This window comes from Penicillium rubens (genome assembly GCF_028828025.1).
Source record: "Penicillium rubens strain IBT 27055 chromosome Unknown utg000004l_segment0_segment0, whole genome shotgun sequence".
In the NCBI taxonomy this organism is placed as follows: domain Eukaryota; kingdom Fungi; phylum Ascomycota; class Eurotiomycetes; order Eurotiales; family Aspergillaceae; genus Penicillium; species Penicillium rubens.
Genome location: NW_026890602.1, coordinates 62,156 through 78,997, shown reverse-complemented (window position 1 = coordinate 78,997; position 16,842 = coordinate 62,156). Strand labels below are relative to the sequence as shown.

At 52.1% G+C, this 16,842-nt stretch overlaps 8 protein-coding genes across 8 annotated transcripts; 3 read left to right on the top strand and 5 right to left on the bottom strand.

Annotated features, from left to right (window-relative positions):
• Positions 1-130: 130 nt before the first annotated feature.
• On the bottom strand, positions 131-717 carry N7525_009978 (uncharacterized protein; the record flags this gene model as incomplete). The annotated part of the gene is made up of 4 exons (XM_061214924.1): positions 131-210; positions 298-350; positions 451-534; positions 707-717. The coding sequence occupies 4 exons, from the start codon at positions 715-717 to the stop codon at positions 131-133; spliced, it is 228 nt and encodes a 75-aa protein (XP_061067436.1).
• A 686-nt stretch (positions 718-1,403) lies between these two features.
• Positions 1,404-2,660, bottom strand: N7525_009977 (BAR domain-containing protein; the record flags this gene model as incomplete). Its single annotated transcript, XM_002560217.1, has 5 exons — positions 1,404-1,436; positions 1,500-1,631; positions 1,717-2,278; positions 2,356-2,511; positions 2,626-2,660. 5 exons carry the CDS (start codon positions 2,658-2,660, stop codon positions 1,404-1,406), a joined length of 918 nt encoding a protein of 305 aa, XP_002560263.1.
• Positions 2,661-3,108: 448 nt separating this feature from the next.
• N7525_009976 (uncharacterized protein) lies at positions 3,109-4,580 on the bottom strand (the record flags this gene model as incomplete). Its single annotated transcript, XM_002560216.1, has 4 exons — positions 3,109-3,155; positions 3,207-3,707; positions 3,775-3,871; positions 3,921-4,580. The coding sequence occupies 4 exons, from the start codon at positions 4,578-4,580 to the stop codon at positions 3,109-3,111; spliced, it is 1,305 nt and encodes a 434-aa protein (XP_002560262.1).
• Positions 4,581-5,027: 447 nt separating this feature from the next.
• Positions 5,028-8,386, bottom strand: N7525_009975 (uncharacterized protein; the record flags this gene model as incomplete). Its single annotated transcript, XM_061214923.1, has 5 exons — positions 5,028-5,141; positions 5,212-6,328; positions 6,388-7,490; positions 7,551-8,203; positions 8,257-8,386. 5 exons carry the CDS (start codon positions 8,384-8,386, stop codon positions 5,028-5,030), a joined length of 3,117 nt encoding a protein of 1,038 aa, XP_061067435.1.
• A 457-nt stretch (positions 8,387-8,843) lies between these two features.
• Positions 8,844-10,385, top strand: N7525_009974 (25S rRNA (adenine645-N1)-methyltransferase; the record flags this gene model as incomplete). The annotated part of the gene is made up of 1 exon (XM_002560214.1): positions 8,844-10,385. The coding sequence occupies one exon, from the start codon at positions 8,844-8,846 to the stop codon at positions 10,383-10,385; it is 1,542 nt and encodes a 513-aa protein (XP_002560260.1).
• A 223-nt stretch (positions 10,386-10,608) lies between these two features.
• On the bottom strand, positions 10,609-11,665 carry pup2 (proteasome core particle subunit alpha 5; the record flags this gene model as incomplete). Its single annotated transcript, XM_002560213.1, has 5 exons — positions 10,609-10,888; positions 10,939-11,282; positions 11,427-11,505; positions 11,572-11,584; positions 11,641-11,665. The coding sequence occupies 5 exons, from the start codon at positions 11,663-11,665 to the stop codon at positions 10,609-10,611; spliced, it is 741 nt and encodes a 246-aa protein (XP_002560259.1).
• A 340-nt stretch (positions 11,666-12,005) lies between these two features.
• N7525_009972 (gamma-tubulin-complex subunit SPC97) lies at positions 12,006-14,809 on the top strand (the record flags this gene model as incomplete). Its single annotated transcript, XM_002560212.2, has 3 exons — positions 12,006-14,399; positions 14,446-14,663; positions 14,716-14,809. The coding sequence occupies 3 exons, from the start codon at positions 12,006-12,008 to the stop codon at positions 14,807-14,809; spliced, it is 2,706 nt and encodes a 901-aa protein (XP_002560258.1).
• A 666-nt stretch (positions 14,810-15,475) lies between these two features.
• On the top strand, positions 15,476-16,423 carry N7525_009971 (uncharacterized protein; the record flags this gene model as incomplete). The annotated part of the gene is made up of 3 exons (XM_002560211.2): positions 15,476-15,895; positions 15,956-16,163; positions 16,215-16,423. 3 exons carry the CDS (start codon positions 15,476-15,478, stop codon positions 16,421-16,423), a joined length of 837 nt encoding a protein of 278 aa, XP_002560257.1.
• Positions 16,424-16,842: the final 419 nt, after the last annotated feature.

The following is a 16,842-nucleotide window of genomic DNA, read 5'->3' as shown; positions in this document are numbered from 1 at the left end:
GAGATAAACTTGACTTCATCTTGTGTTATCCCATGACAGGGTAAGACGAGACAATATATCACGACAGGATCCCGAATTGTCAGTTGACAGAATTGACGCAAAACCCAACAAACCAGTAAGAGGAATGCCTTTATTGCGGTACGCGATCAGGTCTGATGTCTGAGCGCTTTGGTGCGATAAGAGGGTGCCACTGCGAGAGGAAGACGATTGCTATATTGAGTATGTTAGAGTATATTTCATGTAGTACACATATCACGGGGATAGGTGGATAGGGACAACAGGTAACAACTAACATACCCCACATCAAGTAACAGGAAACGAAGGTAAGGATGAGCGTGCTGCGGAAGAGACTGAGGACAGCAGAGTCAGTATTCTCAAGGGTTTGCAACTTTAAAAGGAATGGCCCCTGGGCTCGACACCCAGCGTACACAGAGCGAAGCATGGACTCACGTTTGGTTATCGCCCTTCGGGCTTAGGAACCACGCTGCCGTCGAAAGGGCGACGATAATAACCAGGCCAATGACCAGGCTCCAGCTATTAAATTTCATGTTAGCGACTGTATTTTTGTAAACTTGTCGACAGAGTATCGGGAGATCAGGGCGTGGCGATATAGATTAAACGACGCGAACCCATAACCAGGTGATCATTGACCGGCTATAGATAGGTATACATTGTTTATCCCGGGCCAAGAGAAGGGGAAACATACCCGTTTGCCATTTCTTCAGTATTTTGTTATTCTCTTGGTTCGTCGGAGTAAAGCACAGCCCAGGGTGGAGATCGCTTGGTGCCTTACACGAATGTTGGTGTGGGCGGAGAGTGGGCGGGGAGTGGGCGAGCTAGGATGGAGAGCTCAGAGGAGGCAGCCTTTGCTTGGTGGTATAAGTTCTCTGGACGAGTGCTATCGAATGCCCGGATCCTTTGATGGCGCAGGTGGACGGACAAGTAATCGATTGTCCGGTGCAGCGTGGCACAATGAAGGCGGGGTTGATGAGTCTTCGGTACGTATTCGAGTGATCAAATATCCAGGGGTAATTCTCCGGAAATATGCGACTGTCAAGTGTGTTGCGAGCTGAAAAAGGCGAGCTGGCGAGTTGGAGTATCTTGATGCCGGAGCTCCTGGAGCTGGCCTGCCTGAGGCAGAATTGGCGGGCGGTGGATCCATATGACATCGATACGATCAACCATACATTTGAATGAAGGTGGCATCTGCTCTACATCTGCTCTACAATACTGCTTTTATGGAAATTCTTTATAATCCAAAAACCCAGACTCAATGATCTGTCGGGCTTGGCAGAAGCAAAGCAGCTTAAATACAAAACACAAGGCCATGGCTCGGAGTAACAGACAAAATACGAAGCCAGGCAGAAGGATAACAAAAGAAACATGGCATTTCAAAACAACGCTTAAGCGCCCTCACGAATTTTGCGGTAGCTGGCCTAAGAAAAAAAACCGTGGTTAGATGTAATGGACATGTAGAACGAGCATCACCGAGAACTTACTTCCTGCTCGACCTGCAGTGCATCTACAGTTGGAGCAAGCTCGCTGAGAATCTCGTATGACTTCTTGTGGAACTCGAGTTGAGCGGCGATCAGATCGGCCAGGTTGCGCAGGGGCTCGGGGGTATCAAGGACCTGTTGCAAGCGATGTTAGTACCACGGAACGGATTTCGGAGGGCGAAAAACAAAAGAAAAGAAAAGAAAGATAACGGGAGCATACGTTTTTCATCACGCTCACAGCTTCCTCAGTCTGGCCAACAAACTCATCTTCGGCCTGCTCGATCTCCGCTCGGGCATCCTCGCTCAGGTTATCTAGGTCGCCGTGGGCGCCGGCCTTTTTGCTAGCCTTGATGGAGTCAAGCATCAAGCGGGCGTTCTCCACATTCTTGCGCGCCTTAGCAGCGAACATCAAGTTGGTGTTGAGGGTGGTATTCCAGCCGGCCAGGAAGCGGGACTGGATCTGAGCATCCTGGGCCAGACGAGCCTCGCCAACCTGCTCCTCGGCCAGAGCATACTTCTCCAATGCAGTGGCAAGCGGGTCCTCGCCCTCGGTGCTCTGCGCGAGCGTCTGGGAGCCGGCCAGGGAGGCACGGGCGATCGCGTGGTTGAAGGTCTTGGGTTGGGGCTTTGCGGAAGGCGGGGCTGCCAGGGCAGCTTGTGCCTCGGCGGGAGAGCCTGCCTGGGACAGGAGCTGGACCTTCTCGTTGATAGTCCGGCCTAGGTCATTGAAGGATTCGCGGATGTTGGGAGGGTAGTCGTAGGCCTCGTTGGAGTATTGGGAGCTGTTCGCGAGAGGGGGCGCCGGTTAACACCTGTAAGAGAGCCATCCATAGCGCAGAAAGCAACGAAGATTACTCACGTAACCTGCAACAGCTTCTGGTGGACAAGTTTCAGCGCATCGACGCGCTTCTCGAGCTTGATGTATTCATCGGGGAGCTGGGTCTTGTCCTCGGCCTGGCCCAGCTGCTCCTTGATCATTTGCTGGGTACGCTGCGCAAAAGGCGTGAAGCTCGCACTGTCCGTCAGAAAACCACAAGGCAAGAAGATGTTAGTAAAGCGACCGGTCACAAGCCGAGGGGGTAGAATAGGGTCGACGAGATGGAAGGGGGGGCTATGACGGTGTACTCACCTGAAGTTCTTTCCGAATGCCTGCATTCGATCCATGATCGGTGTATTTTGGTAATTTTTTTTTAGTTAGAAGAAAAACGAGGAGAGAGTAACGAGAAATGGATGGGAGTGATGATGGGGTATCACCACATGTGTTATGCGGGCGGGAGCCTCGACCTTGCACCGCCTCACTTGCGCCACGTATCAACTCGTTTGTATCATCTCCGATCTTCCTTCAATGTTTTCTACTAGTACACTTATACTTGACGGCCCCCAGATGTTATGTCAATCTCATCCATCTCAGGAGCAGCCTCCTGTGATTATAAATTGTCAAGTCTCCAATGCTGGCCCTAGGAATAATCTGCAAATTGACTGAAAAGATACATAGAAAACATCTGGAAATCCCCATCCAGAACCTGGAGTCACTGGAAACAAATTAAAATCATGGCGTCGTAAGTCTCTGCTTCAAAAATCAGGAAAGTGCCTCGGTAGTATCGAAGCCAGGTCAGGTCAGAGTGGCCATCATAGCACGCATGATGCGAGAGTTGGGTTCTAGGGAAGGTCAGAATAATCGAAAGCATAGAGTAATTTGTGGCGTCATACCTGAACGCTCCTGCCTCCGAATCTCAGTAACCTCCTCCTGATTACCTTTATCGTCAATGATATCTGTTTCGCGTTGCCGAGTGATCTCAATCCCACCCTGCCTCTCCAGACGAAGAAGTCTGGTCTCCTCTTCTAGACTGCGGATGTAATCGCTCATGTCGTGGTCGCTCTCCCGTGGACGAACAAGAACCATTGAACCCGTCCGAGCAGGATCCGAGTCTCGCTCCTCGATGTACTGCACGGGAGACAATAGATGAGGCCCACGGTCATTGACTGATACAGCGCGTCGCCGAGAGACTCCGTGTACTCGCGGCCTCTCGACAAACTCCTCATATTGGTCCATATGATGGCGCGATCGTGATCTGTGTCGGGAAGGTGATGATTCTACGATGAACGCCTGGCTCGTGCGGGGAGAAGCTTCGACACGCAAGTGTTCTGTCGTCACCCGCTCGCGTGGCCGTTCCCTCATGGGGGGAGACGAGGACAACCCGATGTATTCGGCTGCTCGCTAATTAGTATCACGCTTCCTCACGAGGAATTGGGAATGCGGGCGTGAGTGCAAACTCACTTTCCACGGGCGAAGGCCGCCTGAACTCGCGGCTCAAGGTAAGTACTTCGTCGATCTGCGCCTTCGATAATGCCTTTTGAATGACGATAACATCATCCTACTTAAGGTCAGCAACAGACTAGAGTACTATTGGAAGACAGACCAACCTCTTCCTTGAACGGATACCCTAGATCCATGATGGCGTGAATATGAGCAAGGTGACGAGGGACACGGGTCTTCCCTTTGCGCGGGTAAGGCTTCTCTTCATGATGTCTGCGAACAGTACTGCTAGAGCGGCGCCGACGGTCCACCATATCTCGATCACGAACGTCTCTGAACTCTTCATCACCGTAGTAGTCGGGCTCGGCAATCCTAATATCCTCATAGACTTCTCGCTCACGATAACGGCCCGGAGAGAGATGGCGACGAGGCGGAGCAACGACAGGTACACGGGGAGCGCGGGGTCGGTCTCGGGCATCGAAGTGTTCCATCTTGCGCCGCGGTATGCGGTCGAAGGTGTCCAAGGACGACTGCCGTCTAATGAGTTGGGGGCGACGGAATGAGGGACTGTCATCACGGCGCCGACGCCGGTCATGCGCCACAAGAGACATGGCAGGGGATGGGTGGTCTAGATGGTCATCCTCATAGAGTCTCCCGGGTGCGCGCGCAGGGGGTCCATATCGGTCTTCCTCACGGAGACGTGCTTCAAAGCGCTCTTCGGCATGGCGGGGTCGTTCGGCCACGGGGGGACCCCGTGAGTATCGATCGTATCGACCGCGAGAGTCCAGGGTCCCTGTCGACGAGCGATAGTCATCATACCGAGACATCTGGAAGTATCACCGGATTTCACAACAAAAAGGGGAGAATGAACCGTGGATGACGCGAGCGGCTGACTTCCGTACCGAGGGTGGGGTTTCCGAGGAACCACAAGGCGAGGGACTGATAGACTGATAGGACGAGAGAGAGGGAGAAGGGAGAGAGGCTGGGAGGCAGAAATGAGCACGAAGAAACAGAAAGCAGAAATCAAGAGTCAGCCTTGGGGGTAAAAAGAGACAAAAAAATAAAATGAGAGAGGTAAAAACGTCAGGCAGAAGTCGATCAGTGATGACATTGGGTCGGACGTATTTCGAATGTGGGGGAGATGGACTCGAAGACCTATCTGCGCCACACCTTTCTACACTACTACTGCATGATCTGTATGTAGTGCCTAATGTACTATGTACATGTATGTACTAGTCGGCTAGGTACTGGTGCATTGTATACTTCATCCAATCCTAAACCTCTAAATTCGCAATGTCCTCTTCCAAGATCCCCAAAGCCCAATGCGCTCGATCTGACTTGACTGTCACAAATCGACGATCTTCAACCTCCTTCGACACAGCCTCATACTGTGGCGCATTACATTAGCATAGATGTTGTAGGCCAAGGGTATCCAATAGATCCAATAGATATGCTTACCTCAAGCTCTTGTTCCCTTTCTCGTACTCGGTCAGTCTCAAATGACCGTTGATAGGGTGGCCCGCGACCTTGCTTTGCAGCGACTATCCATGCTTTCTCACAGCCACCTGCAATAGCATCCGCGCTCTTCCACCCAGTCAGGCGAGAGATGTCGCGAAGTTTTGATGTCGTCCATGTTCGCTGCGTGGGATCATTATATTGCACGGCGGCAAAGAATAGTGGCACCGACATGTCAGTTAACGAAGAACCCAAATTCGGACTCAAGCTTCCGGCTTCGAGGTTAAAGCGTTGTGGGTAGTAGACACCCCCCAGGATCTTACCAATAATCTGGGCAAACCCGGCTGTCGTTGGAGCACAGACCCCGGCTGCCATCATAATGGCCGGCGGCATAGAGGGATGAATCCGATTCAGCAAAAGGCGCATAGCATAATAGAAACCCCAGATCACGGCGATGGTGTGTGTACGGTATTGAAGGGCGGGACCAAACGGTGTAGAGATTGGGGGCGCGACATCCGCTGGCAAAGGCTGGAAATCGCGGCCCAACGCTTGGGAGAACGTGTCCATGGCAACCAGGATCTCTTCCCATTCTTGTTCGGCTTCCTTGTAACTCATTTCGTGGTCCGGGTCATCCTCGTCTGGTGACAAACGAGGCTCACGCGGTCTATCTTGGAATCCCGAGGGAAGACGTGCAGGCGGTTGAGGGGGTATCATTCCGTACATGGGGGGACTGTCGGCAGAGGTGGGCCCAGGGCTTGAAGAAGGAGACACTCCAGTAGGGTCTGGCACGGATGGGGCCCTGGCGTCCCCTTTACGCTGCATATTAGACGTGCCAGATGAAAAGCCAGGGGGGCGCCCCGGACCGAAGCCAGCAGATGGTCCAGGTCCTTGACCCGGAGGGCCGCCAGCGAACCGACCCATGAATTTAAACATCTCAGGGCCGGGCCTCCAGTCAACCCCGCCTGACTTTAGGGTTCTCAATTTTCGCTTACGATCACGGAAGCCAAAATCTGTGACCCGAGCGAGCAGTAGCCATAGATGATCTGCGGAGCCGTAGATGGCATCTAAACGGCCAATGCCTGCTCGAGGCGGACATTGACCCCATTGAGAATAGGGCATTCTGGTTTTACCAATAAGCAAAATCGTTTTGTCTCTTAGTAGCCGTATGTGTAGACTTACAATAGTTTGTTCCCGCCGATAAAACTCTGGAGTGCATCTTGCTTTGCGTACCACCAGTATAGATCACATTGAATTCGGAATACTTCAATGTCCTTGCGGGTGAAATGCTTTGTGGAGGGCAACGTACCCTCCTCATTGATACAGCCGAAATAATCGTAGTTGACTGCTCGCCCAATAATGGCGCCTAGGAGACCTTCATCGACGCTGTCCTCTTTCTCAGAGAAGGGATCGTCCTCAGAGACATCGTCAGGCATCCCCCACCACGAGTCCGACCAGCCCGACTGGCGTCGCTTTTCGTGAGCTCTACGTCTATGGGCCCGTAGGTCTCTGGTGGTCTTGGCAAAGTCGATTTCTCGGATCAGATGAGTGGACCCACCAAGGTGATTATTCCATTTCGAGTGGTCGGCAGAGATCACCTCGTAGTAGCCCAGCAAAAGAGTGGCAGCCAAGGTACCGACCTGCTTACGCCGGAGGGGAAGGCCAACGGCGGAACCAACTCGTTTCAGGGCGTAGTGATAGTGCTTCAAAGATACTGTTGTGGGAACTTGCTGTAAATATGCAATGTGTAAGCTACTGACAGCCAGTATTGCCTGGAGAAGGGCTGGGTGCTCCAAAGCTTTGAGGGCAAGCGTATAGACCCAGAGACCCTGCTGTGCCGGTGGGACAGTCGCCCCCAGAACAATCGAAGAGTCAGTAGGATGTCGTTCAAATATAGATATGGATGGACCAGTCGAGTGAATGAAGTGAGCAAAGATGCGGGCAGTCTTTGGGTTGTTCAGAGGAGAAGAGCCAAGTGTAGGACGATATGAGGCGAGCACGTTGGGCTCGTTCAGGTAAGTCGTGAAGGAGCGGAGTTGTCGTTCATCGCGGTTAGCAGAGGCCATGATGAGACTCAGCTGGTTGAAGCCTTCGGCCTGCGATTGATCCACCGTTTCATCGTCCGAGTCTACGTCGTAATAATCCTCGCTTTCATCCTCCATGTATATCACTTGTGGTTGATGCGGTACCTGATGGGGTATAAACTGATCATGAGACCGCAATTGCTGCGGCAATTGTCCTGGCGGTGGCTGATAATGATATATCGTCGGCAGCGGCTGGGTCATCTAAGAAATTATAGTCAGCATACCAGCCGCTAAAAGCAAAGAGATAACGGCAATGCATACCTGAGGAAGCGGGTTAATCTCGCTCTCCCTGTTTCCCGGCATTGGATTGAGCGCTGGTACCGGGGAGACATTGGAGGCGTGTTCTGCTGCTGTCCGACCGACCGGGCTGGCGATCCGGGGTACCTCTTGTACGTTTGCATGATGCCTATATGGAGCGCTCGTCTGGCCAAACTGAGGTGATTGCTGTGCCTGTGGGAGGTCAGTCCCGTTGGGCGGAACCAGCGTGCTCTCCGTTTGAGCTATCGGCTGAGTGTGCCACATGTGGTTTGGTGGCTGCACTTGAGCTGCTGGATAATAGAAGGGAGGTATATTAATCGGCTGGATTTGACTTGAGGAAGGGGTTTGGGACGGGAATGAACGATATCCCATCGCCGCTGGGTCAACGGGTCGTGGAGCTAGCATTGGATGCTGAGCAGCGGCTGCCGCTTGTTGGGGAGGGAGTTGAGAGCCGTAGTCGTTGTGCATCGGCAGACTCATATGTGGTTGCTCTATTTGTGGATCCTGGCCGTGACCACTACTGAAAGACCCGAAGATGCCTATGGGGTTCTTGAACACGACTCGCTGGGCATATCCCTCGCAGATCCGCTTGGATTTCACGCAATTAGTGCATATTGGTTTCTCTTCACCGCACTTGATCCGACGCTTGCGACAAGCTATGAGGCTTCGTCAACGAGGGACTCTCTCTCCCTAATGTTCTGTAACATACTCAAACAGCCGGTTTTGGTTCGTTTCTTCGGGAGTCTGCGGGGACCTGACCGCGTGGTTGAGGCTTCGGCAGAACCGCCAACAGTAATATCCGCTGGCATGTCCAGCTGGTCTTTCAGGTCGTCAGCCATAACCTTGGAAGGACTCAAGATTGCAGAGTGGACATGTGCGAGGACATTGTGGGTCTAAAAGGCACAGTGATCAGATAAGTAAGAAATAGAGCTAAGAGGGAAAAGCTGCCGAGTATCGCAGATCACCCGCGATACATCGCGGTTCGTCAAGGATATGATCACCTACATATCTGCAGGGTTCTCTCTTAAGACACAGTCAGACTGCTAAAGTATTCTTGACATTCATACCTAGATAATTTACAAGGGCTTATGGTACAACGTTCTTGTGCTCCAAGACAACGTCATATAGGCATTTAGGCGAGATTTACCCCGGTCTGGCGCCTGAGGCACCAATGTGTATGTAATCTGATAGTAAATTTACCGATAACGAAATTTTGAGAGGTTTTTTTTTTCTAAGGTGCCGTTTCCTCTACTTCGAAAACATTGGAAATTTACAACCAATCCTTTGGAATTAATCATGTTCGCTGTTCCAGGATGGTCCGTTGAGAATTCTGCTCTAAAGCCACAGACTCAGGCCGCGCAACCCAAGAACGAGTCTCAGCCGGAGAAGGATGCCTCCAACGCTAACGCGAAGAACAATAAGCGCAAGCGTGCCAACGATCGCGTCACCGCAGGAAATGTGGATGAGATGTACCGGAGGCACATCGAGGGTACGGCCAAGGGTGGAAATCGTGGCGCAGACGCTTCCGTGAAGCCAGAGAAGAAGAAGCAGAATACAGAAAAGAAGAAGCAGACACTTGAGACAGCCACCACCCAGGGGCCTACAAGCGAAACTGCTGCTGCCGATCCAGAGGCAGATCAAGCCGAGGATAAAGCACCGAAGAAAAAGAAGCAAAGGAAGAACAAAAAGAACAAGGAGAACAAGGACAACGTCCCAGAGAACAAGAATGAGGCAGGTGGTGCTACCACTACTCCGGCTAAAGAAGTTCCTGCGGCAGCTGCTCCCGCCCCCGTTGCACCTGTACTCCCACCAACATCAAACCTGACTCCGCTGCAGCAGGCGATGCGACAGAAGCTGGTCTCCTCTCGGTTCCGCCACCTGAACGAAACCCTCTACACCACTCCCTCCGCGAAAGCACTCGAGATGTTCAGTACAAACCCGGAGCTCTTCGACGAGTACCATGCCGGATTCGCGCGACAGGTGAAGGAGTCCTGGCCCTCCAACCCGGTCGACGACTACATCAAGACCATCCGCACCCGCGGTGCCATCCCGCTTCCCAGGCGTGGAAAGCCGCTTAACCCTGCTAAGGGTTACCCGCTCCCCCGTCGTCCCACCGGACTATGCACATTCGCCGATCTGGGCTGTGGCGATGCACAGCTCGCGCGCGCCTTGACACCCTCCGCCAAGAAGCTGAACATCAAGCTCAACAGCTACGATCTTGCAGCGCCCGATCCGCTGATCACCAAAGCCGATATCTCGAATCTTCCCTTGGAAGATGGAGCGGCGGATGTCGCTATTTTCTGTCTGAGTCTGATGGGAACCAATTGGGTTTCGTTCGTCGAGGAGGCATGGCGTATTTTGCGCGGTGACGGCAAGGGCGAATGCTGGGTCAGTGAGGTCAAAAGTCGATTTGGCAAGGTCCAACGAAAGAAGTCTCAGATCGGCGCGCATAAGCCCGGCAGCAAGGCAGACAAGAAGAAGTCCAAGAAGAAGGGCGGTGACGATTCTGACGTCGACGAGACTGATATCTTTGCTGAGGACGTGCGGCCGTCTGACAATAACGACGAGACTGATATCTCGGCGTTTGTGGAGGTGTTTCGGTCTCGTGGGTTCATGCTTCGCCAGGAATCCGTGGATAAGTCCAATAAGATGTTCGTGAGAATGGTGTTTGTTAAGCAGGGTGGTGCGCCTACCAAGGGGAAACATGCTTCGGCTCTCAGTGCGCCTGCGCCTGGTAGCAAGAAGCGCTTTGTTGACCGCAAGCCTGAATCAGAGTCTGGCATGTCACCTGAGCAGGAGGCCCAGGTGCTGAAGCCATGTGTTTATAAGATCCGTTAGATGTTGCGAAGGATGGGTTTATATGTTATTTTACATAGCCAAAATATCCCGTGCGTGACCACATTCACGGACAATCTACTGCATGAAATACGACGTAGTTAGGCCAGCATGTGAGCGTTGGACGGCATCGTCATTATTTTTCTATTGCCCCCGACATAGGTACTAGCCTCCAAATCGAGTCCAAGGAGCCCCTTCAAGAGATATCTTCGGCACTAATCGGCCCTCATTGGTTGCCACCCAGCTGTGTGACAGCGTGGCCCATCTCCTCATCGTTGTAGATACGGAAACCCTTCTCCTTGGTGACACTAGCCAGCTGGACATTCTTAGAATCAAGTTTCTCCTCCATGACCTGCTTCAGCGTCTTGAGGACCAACGTCTCGGCCTCTGCTAGAGTCAAAGACCGATGGTATTCATTCTGCAGCTCCGCCTGCGCGCCTTCGCTTCCCGAGCCAATGGCCTTGGCGTCATACCGGTAAAATGTGCCGGACGGTTCAGCGTGGTATCTAGCAAGGAGTTAGTAAATAAGGCAGAAAAAGGGAACTGCGTATCTTACAGTTGGGGCCCGTCCTCATCATAACCAGCGATTAACAGCGCAACACCAAACGGTCTGCTCATGACACTCTCCTCGTCATCACCGCTCTCGCCGAATCGCAGAGCTAAATCGCAAATTGCCTGTGTGGTACTTTCGACCCGCAGAGGCTCGGCATAGTGGAAGGCGTGGTTCTGGCACTCGACGCGGGCATGTTCAACCAGGTTGCGGGCATCGGCCTGCAGACCAGACATGGCACAGCCGATGTGCTGATCAATTTCGACGATCTTCTCGACGGACGACGCTTCGAGCAGCGTGGATGTGACACGCTTCTCAACACCGAGGATCACACCCTCGGAGGTTGCTACCTAGATGAGTGTTAGGAACGACGGTCCCATAATCGCATTATCCTTGGTGTTGTGCTCCGACAACAGCACAAAGATCGCTCGCTGTTGTGTTTGAGGGCATTCTAGGAAACTTGGAGCAAAGAGGAACTGGGTGGTATGACATACTCCGATCGCGGTGGAGCCCAATTTGATAGCTTCAAGAGAGTATTCGACCTGGAACAAACGACCTTCGGGGGAGAAGGTGCTGCGGAGGGAACATTGTCAGGCTGCGGATCTGTCTAAGCACGCGGATTAATCTCGAATAACGTACTTGATTCCACGGTCTGTCCAGAGCTGTTAGTTGATTCCGCGGTGAGGGGGAGATCCTGACGAAGCTTACCATACTCTGATCGTGCAATGAACATATTGGAATATCTGATGGGACGGGAGAGTCTTGTCTAAAAAAAGAAGCAATAAAGGAATATAGAATCACGATGGAGGAGAGAATCAGTTGGAACGGAAGAGGAGCAGAGGTGGATGTCTGAGTGAAGCTCGGGAAAGGAAGCTCTCGACGTACGCAAGAGGTGAGGTGCCTGTTACTGCCTTGCTGCCTGAGGCGACATCTACCCAAACCAAAAGTGGAGTTGTTTTGGATACTTGCATCTTCTCATATACATTGGTTCTGCTACTTTTGTTACTGATTCTTCGATTCCGCGCCTTTCAATCTCCTATGCTGCATGATTTACTCGTCGCCCTCGCGGGATTATGTCTGCCAATGACCGCGCCGCGTATATGAGCGCTCCACGACCCCGCGCCGTCTCCAATCGCGTCGATTCCGAAACCCGTGGACCGTCGCCGCTACAAGTCGAGAACAAGGATCCTTTGCGCCACAGCACCTCGAGTCAGAAACACGGAGCTTCCCGTGATCAGAAGAGCATGTCCGAGAAGCGCCAAGAACGAATGGTGGTCACATCACGAGAAAAGGCAGTGCGAAGGAACCCTGCGAACCCGGCAGCTAGCAGAGGCGATTGGGATAGGACTCGGCCTCGGAAGCCCGTTCAACTCGACGACACAAACCCCAGTTCTCGGAACGGGGATAATGGTGCGGTAGACTGTGACTGGTCCCTACGTCGCAATACAATGGATTTTGCTGACCACGATCTTCCCTTTACAGCTCCGTGGAATCCCCAAGCGTCATTGATACCACACTCGACAGCTCCCCTCGCATGTCGTGTATCAGTTCCCCCTCTAGCTTCGACGGTCCCGCAGGCCCTTCACCCTCGGCCACTCCGAGAGCTCTCACCCGATGCCCAGGAAGCAGCGATCCTGGAGGACTTGTTGTTCGTCTTCATGGGATTTGAAGGTCAATACATCCACTACGCTAGCTCATACGACCCATCGATCGAGAAAGACCGGCTTACGGGCCCAGTCTTTAAGATAGCTCCGGGCCTAGATCCGACACTCCGTGACCTCATTCAGTCAATGTTGAAAATGGCGACACACTACAGTGCTATGGAGGCATTTGTGGAAATACAAAGCCGCGCTGAGTGTGGCGCAGTCAGTCACTCGCTGTGTGCATCGATTCGAAAGCTCCTCAAAGACTACCTGATCCTTATCGCCCAGCTGGAAGGCCAGCTGCTGAACAATCCTACATTTACCTTGCACCTTCTTCATCTCCACACAATGCCCACCAGTCAATGTCTATCCCAATTATATTCGATGGGCCAGGAACTGCTGCTCAAAAATGGTCTTCTAGATGAAGACCTTGAGGAATCAATTGACGACTTCGATGAAGATGTTGACAATATACTTGAACAGCTCAAAGAAGGCGGAGACTTAGTACCAGGGTCTATGGCCCGCAAGAAAATGTGCAAAGGAGGCAATATTCTCGGGCTCCTAACGGGACGTCTGGCCTCATTCTCAGGTGATCCAATCACCAAAACCCTGCTTCAGACCTTACTGCGTGACGCCAGTAGGCCTTACATGGCCATGCTGAACGAATGGCTGCATCACGGCGGTATCAAAGATCCCCACGCCGAGTTCCTAGTCAAGGAGCAAAAATGGATCAAACGCGAGAAACTCGAGGAGGACTACACGGACGAGTATTGGGAGAAACGCTATACGATTCGAGAGCACGAGGTTCCGCCTCAGCTGAAGAGCGTGCAGGATAAAGTTTTGCTCGCTGGAAAGTATCTCAACGTCGTGCGTGAATGCGGTGGTGTCGACGTCAGCAAAGAGGTCAAAGATGTCCCGAAGACGCTCGACGATCCACGCTTCTTGGACAACGTAAATTCCGCCTACACCTACGCCAATGCTTCCTTGTTGAATCTTCTCGTCACGAAAAACTCCCTTACCACCCGATTCCGCTCCCTGAAACATTACTTCTTCCTGGATCGCTCCGATTTCTTTTCATACTTCCTTGAACTTGGTGCTTCCGAGCTACGAAAACCGGCACGCGCTGTCAACGAGGGCAAGCTCCAGTCTCTATTGGATATTGTTCTTCGACAGCCTGGCAGTGTTGCGGCGCTAGACCCGTTCAAGGAAGACGTCAAGGTGCGAATGAACAAGATCGGCCTCACAAAATGGTTGATGCAAGTTGTGAATGTTTCAGGGGTCAACCAAGAGGGTGCAGAAGCGGAGAAGCAACAAGTGTCTGCCGTCCATTCCACCGACGAGGACAAAGATATTCTTGGATTCGATGCGCTTGAGCTGGACTATTCAGTTCCATTCCCTCTGTCATTGGTCATTAGCCGCAAGACTGTTCTGCGGTATCAACTTATTTTCCGCCATCTTCTATCGCTGCGCCATCTTGAGACGTTGCTGGTCACGTCCTGGGCAGACCAGAACAAAACCACCAGCTGGCGTCATAAGTCCTCCGATCGACGGCTTGAAATATGGAAACGACGGGCGTGGAATCTGCGCGCGAAGATGTTGGTGTTTGTTCAGCAGCTTTTGTACTTTTGTACGGCCGAGGTCATTGAGCCGAATTGGTTGGGTCTGATGGATCGCGTCAACAGCGTTGACGCCGATGCGTCGGAGATGGAGGAAAATGACATGAAGCAGGTCAACCGGACGGTTGATGAGCTAATGCAGGATCATGTGGATTTCTTGGATACATGTTTAAAGGAATGCATGCTCACACAGGCTAAACTGTTGAAGGTACGTTTCTCCACACTAGCGGTAGCATTCATTAACAACTATATAGATACATTCGAAACTGGTGACTTGCTGCACCATGTTTGCTTCCTGGACTGCGGCATCACTTTCACGCGCCTTGGCCTCAGCCGATCCCGACCTCGCTGGAGGCAAAGTCCCCGGCGCTGATGCCAGAGGATATGATCCAACGCGAATTGGAAAACTCGAGGACACATTGAAACGATACGAGGATCATTTCTCGCGCCATCTCCGCATTTTGATGGACAGGTGAGTAACGTCCTTAGACATTCACATTACTTGTTCTAACCGCACTACACAGCTTGAACTACTTCGCCGCCACGGAGAGTGTGGTCCTCTTGAAGCTTGCACACTCCTTGACCTCTATCAGCCGAGAGGAGAGTAAAGAGGATTGAAAGCTTGCAATCCCTTGCTCTGTCTCTTTTATACCTTGATATCATTATCAACATTATCGACATAATCAACCCACAACAGAGATGCGGTTGGGTGCTTTGGCTATGGGCACAAGAAGGAAAGCGCTTCAGGCCCATGATGTCTGCTTGCTGCCACCTGGAAGCCGGTGATACGGACCCATATGCCACAGATTGTCGAAGACCGCAGCGATGAGCGATTCACCGAAACCATCCGAAGTGGAATCGGGTCCAAACGGGCTATATCGCACCTACCTACATATGTAGGTATCAAGCCACGTCTGTGGGGCCATGGAACAGACCACTGTACCTAGATCCATGAACCGAGTCATGCCATGCCAGATCACCGGGATTAATGATAATACGAGTAGCATAGCGAAAGAAATCTCAGATTTACAATGTGAAGTGTCCCTTGCCCTAACAAGTTCCGGAAGAGATCCCGGAGCACGCGAATTCCTCGGGATCGCGTCAGCAAGCGGCTTCTCACGTCAGCCGGATTGGGCCTGCAATGACAACCACCCGGGCATTTTCATATGATTGCAAGAGTCCCTCCGGTATTCGTGAAATTCAAAATCAGATAAAGATAAAGATAGAACACCCTACGAACCTCCGAAGCGTATACTCTGTACCATCGACACAAACATCACAAACATGCCAATAACCCTCACCTCCGTCCTCCGCATCCCATTCCCGCACCCTAGCACAACCCAAGACCGCCTAACCCTGGCCCTCAGCGCCGCAGCGCTAGTCGTCTCGACTCTCATCCTTCCCGCCGCCTACCGCGATTACAAAATCTTCAAATCCTACGGACCCGGCGGGCTGCCGAACAACGCGCTGGGATGGGTTGTCGTGCGCGCGCTGTTCCAGCCATTCGGGCGCGAGATGTTCAGCACAGACGAGTACGCGAGGCGCATTGCGGCAGCCGAGGGCCACGGGAAGGGCGATGATGGGTTTTTGATCTTGTCCGAAGAACAGTTGGGGAGTCGGCGTGGGGAAGGGAGGCCTATTGTTGGACCGCACGTTGTACCGCAGAGGCAGTTGACGCAACTGCCAGATAAGGCTGTCATGGAGGTATGCATGTTTCCAGGCTAGGGTGAAGAGCTATAAACTGATCATGTTATTCCGTGACAGAAATTCCGTACTGTGTTCACTGCCTTCGGTCATCGGAACCATCACCTAGTGAAATTCCAGAGGTCGAATATGGAACGCCACGCTGATGGGCTCTTTGTCGCAGACCATCTTCCTGTCTCCGGGATTGCACAAACTATGCGGCGTGAGATTGCACATGTTCATTCGGGAAACGACCACTCGGTTCATGTGGTTCTTGCGCCAGCTGATTGTATGGTCTGCTCAATTCGGTTGATGTTCGTGTGCTAACATTACTTTCTAGGCATCAAAGTTATCGAGGCTGGTTTGGGCCAGCGTCATGCTTTCTCGGGTACATCTGCGATCGGGATTCTTTCGCTTGGCACAAGGCCTGATATCCCGGCGGAGTATGTTTTGATCTATGCGCCTCGGACGGAAGCGGAGGTTGAGACAGTTATGCAGATTGTTTCAGCGGGCGTTAAGTTTATGACAGGGAGGGAGGATGTGCGGTAGGTCAAGTGCTTTTTGTACTGACCTTGTGCTTGAAGGGGTACTGGCGGTGTTCTAAATGTGCATTCCTCTGGTGTATGCGTTGTGCTTAGTCTCTTCCTATTTTCTGCGTAGCTTTATATACCCCACTCTTCGATTTATGGAAATATCTGCTGTTTATATGAGCATATGTGGCAGTGACTGCTTTTCACGATCAATACAGGTTCAGAATACGAGAGACCTTTAAAGTGTACAATATACATACAACATACCCAATGTATATGTAATAAGACCAAAAGGAAAATAAACAAAAGTTGGTAGGCGGCCCTCCTACCCGAGAGATGAACCATGGCGCTGGGTTTTCAGCCAACGGCGGGGACGGGTAAGCCCTGTCGAAATCCCGACAGTTTGGATGAGGACGGAGTACATGAGTACATGAGTAT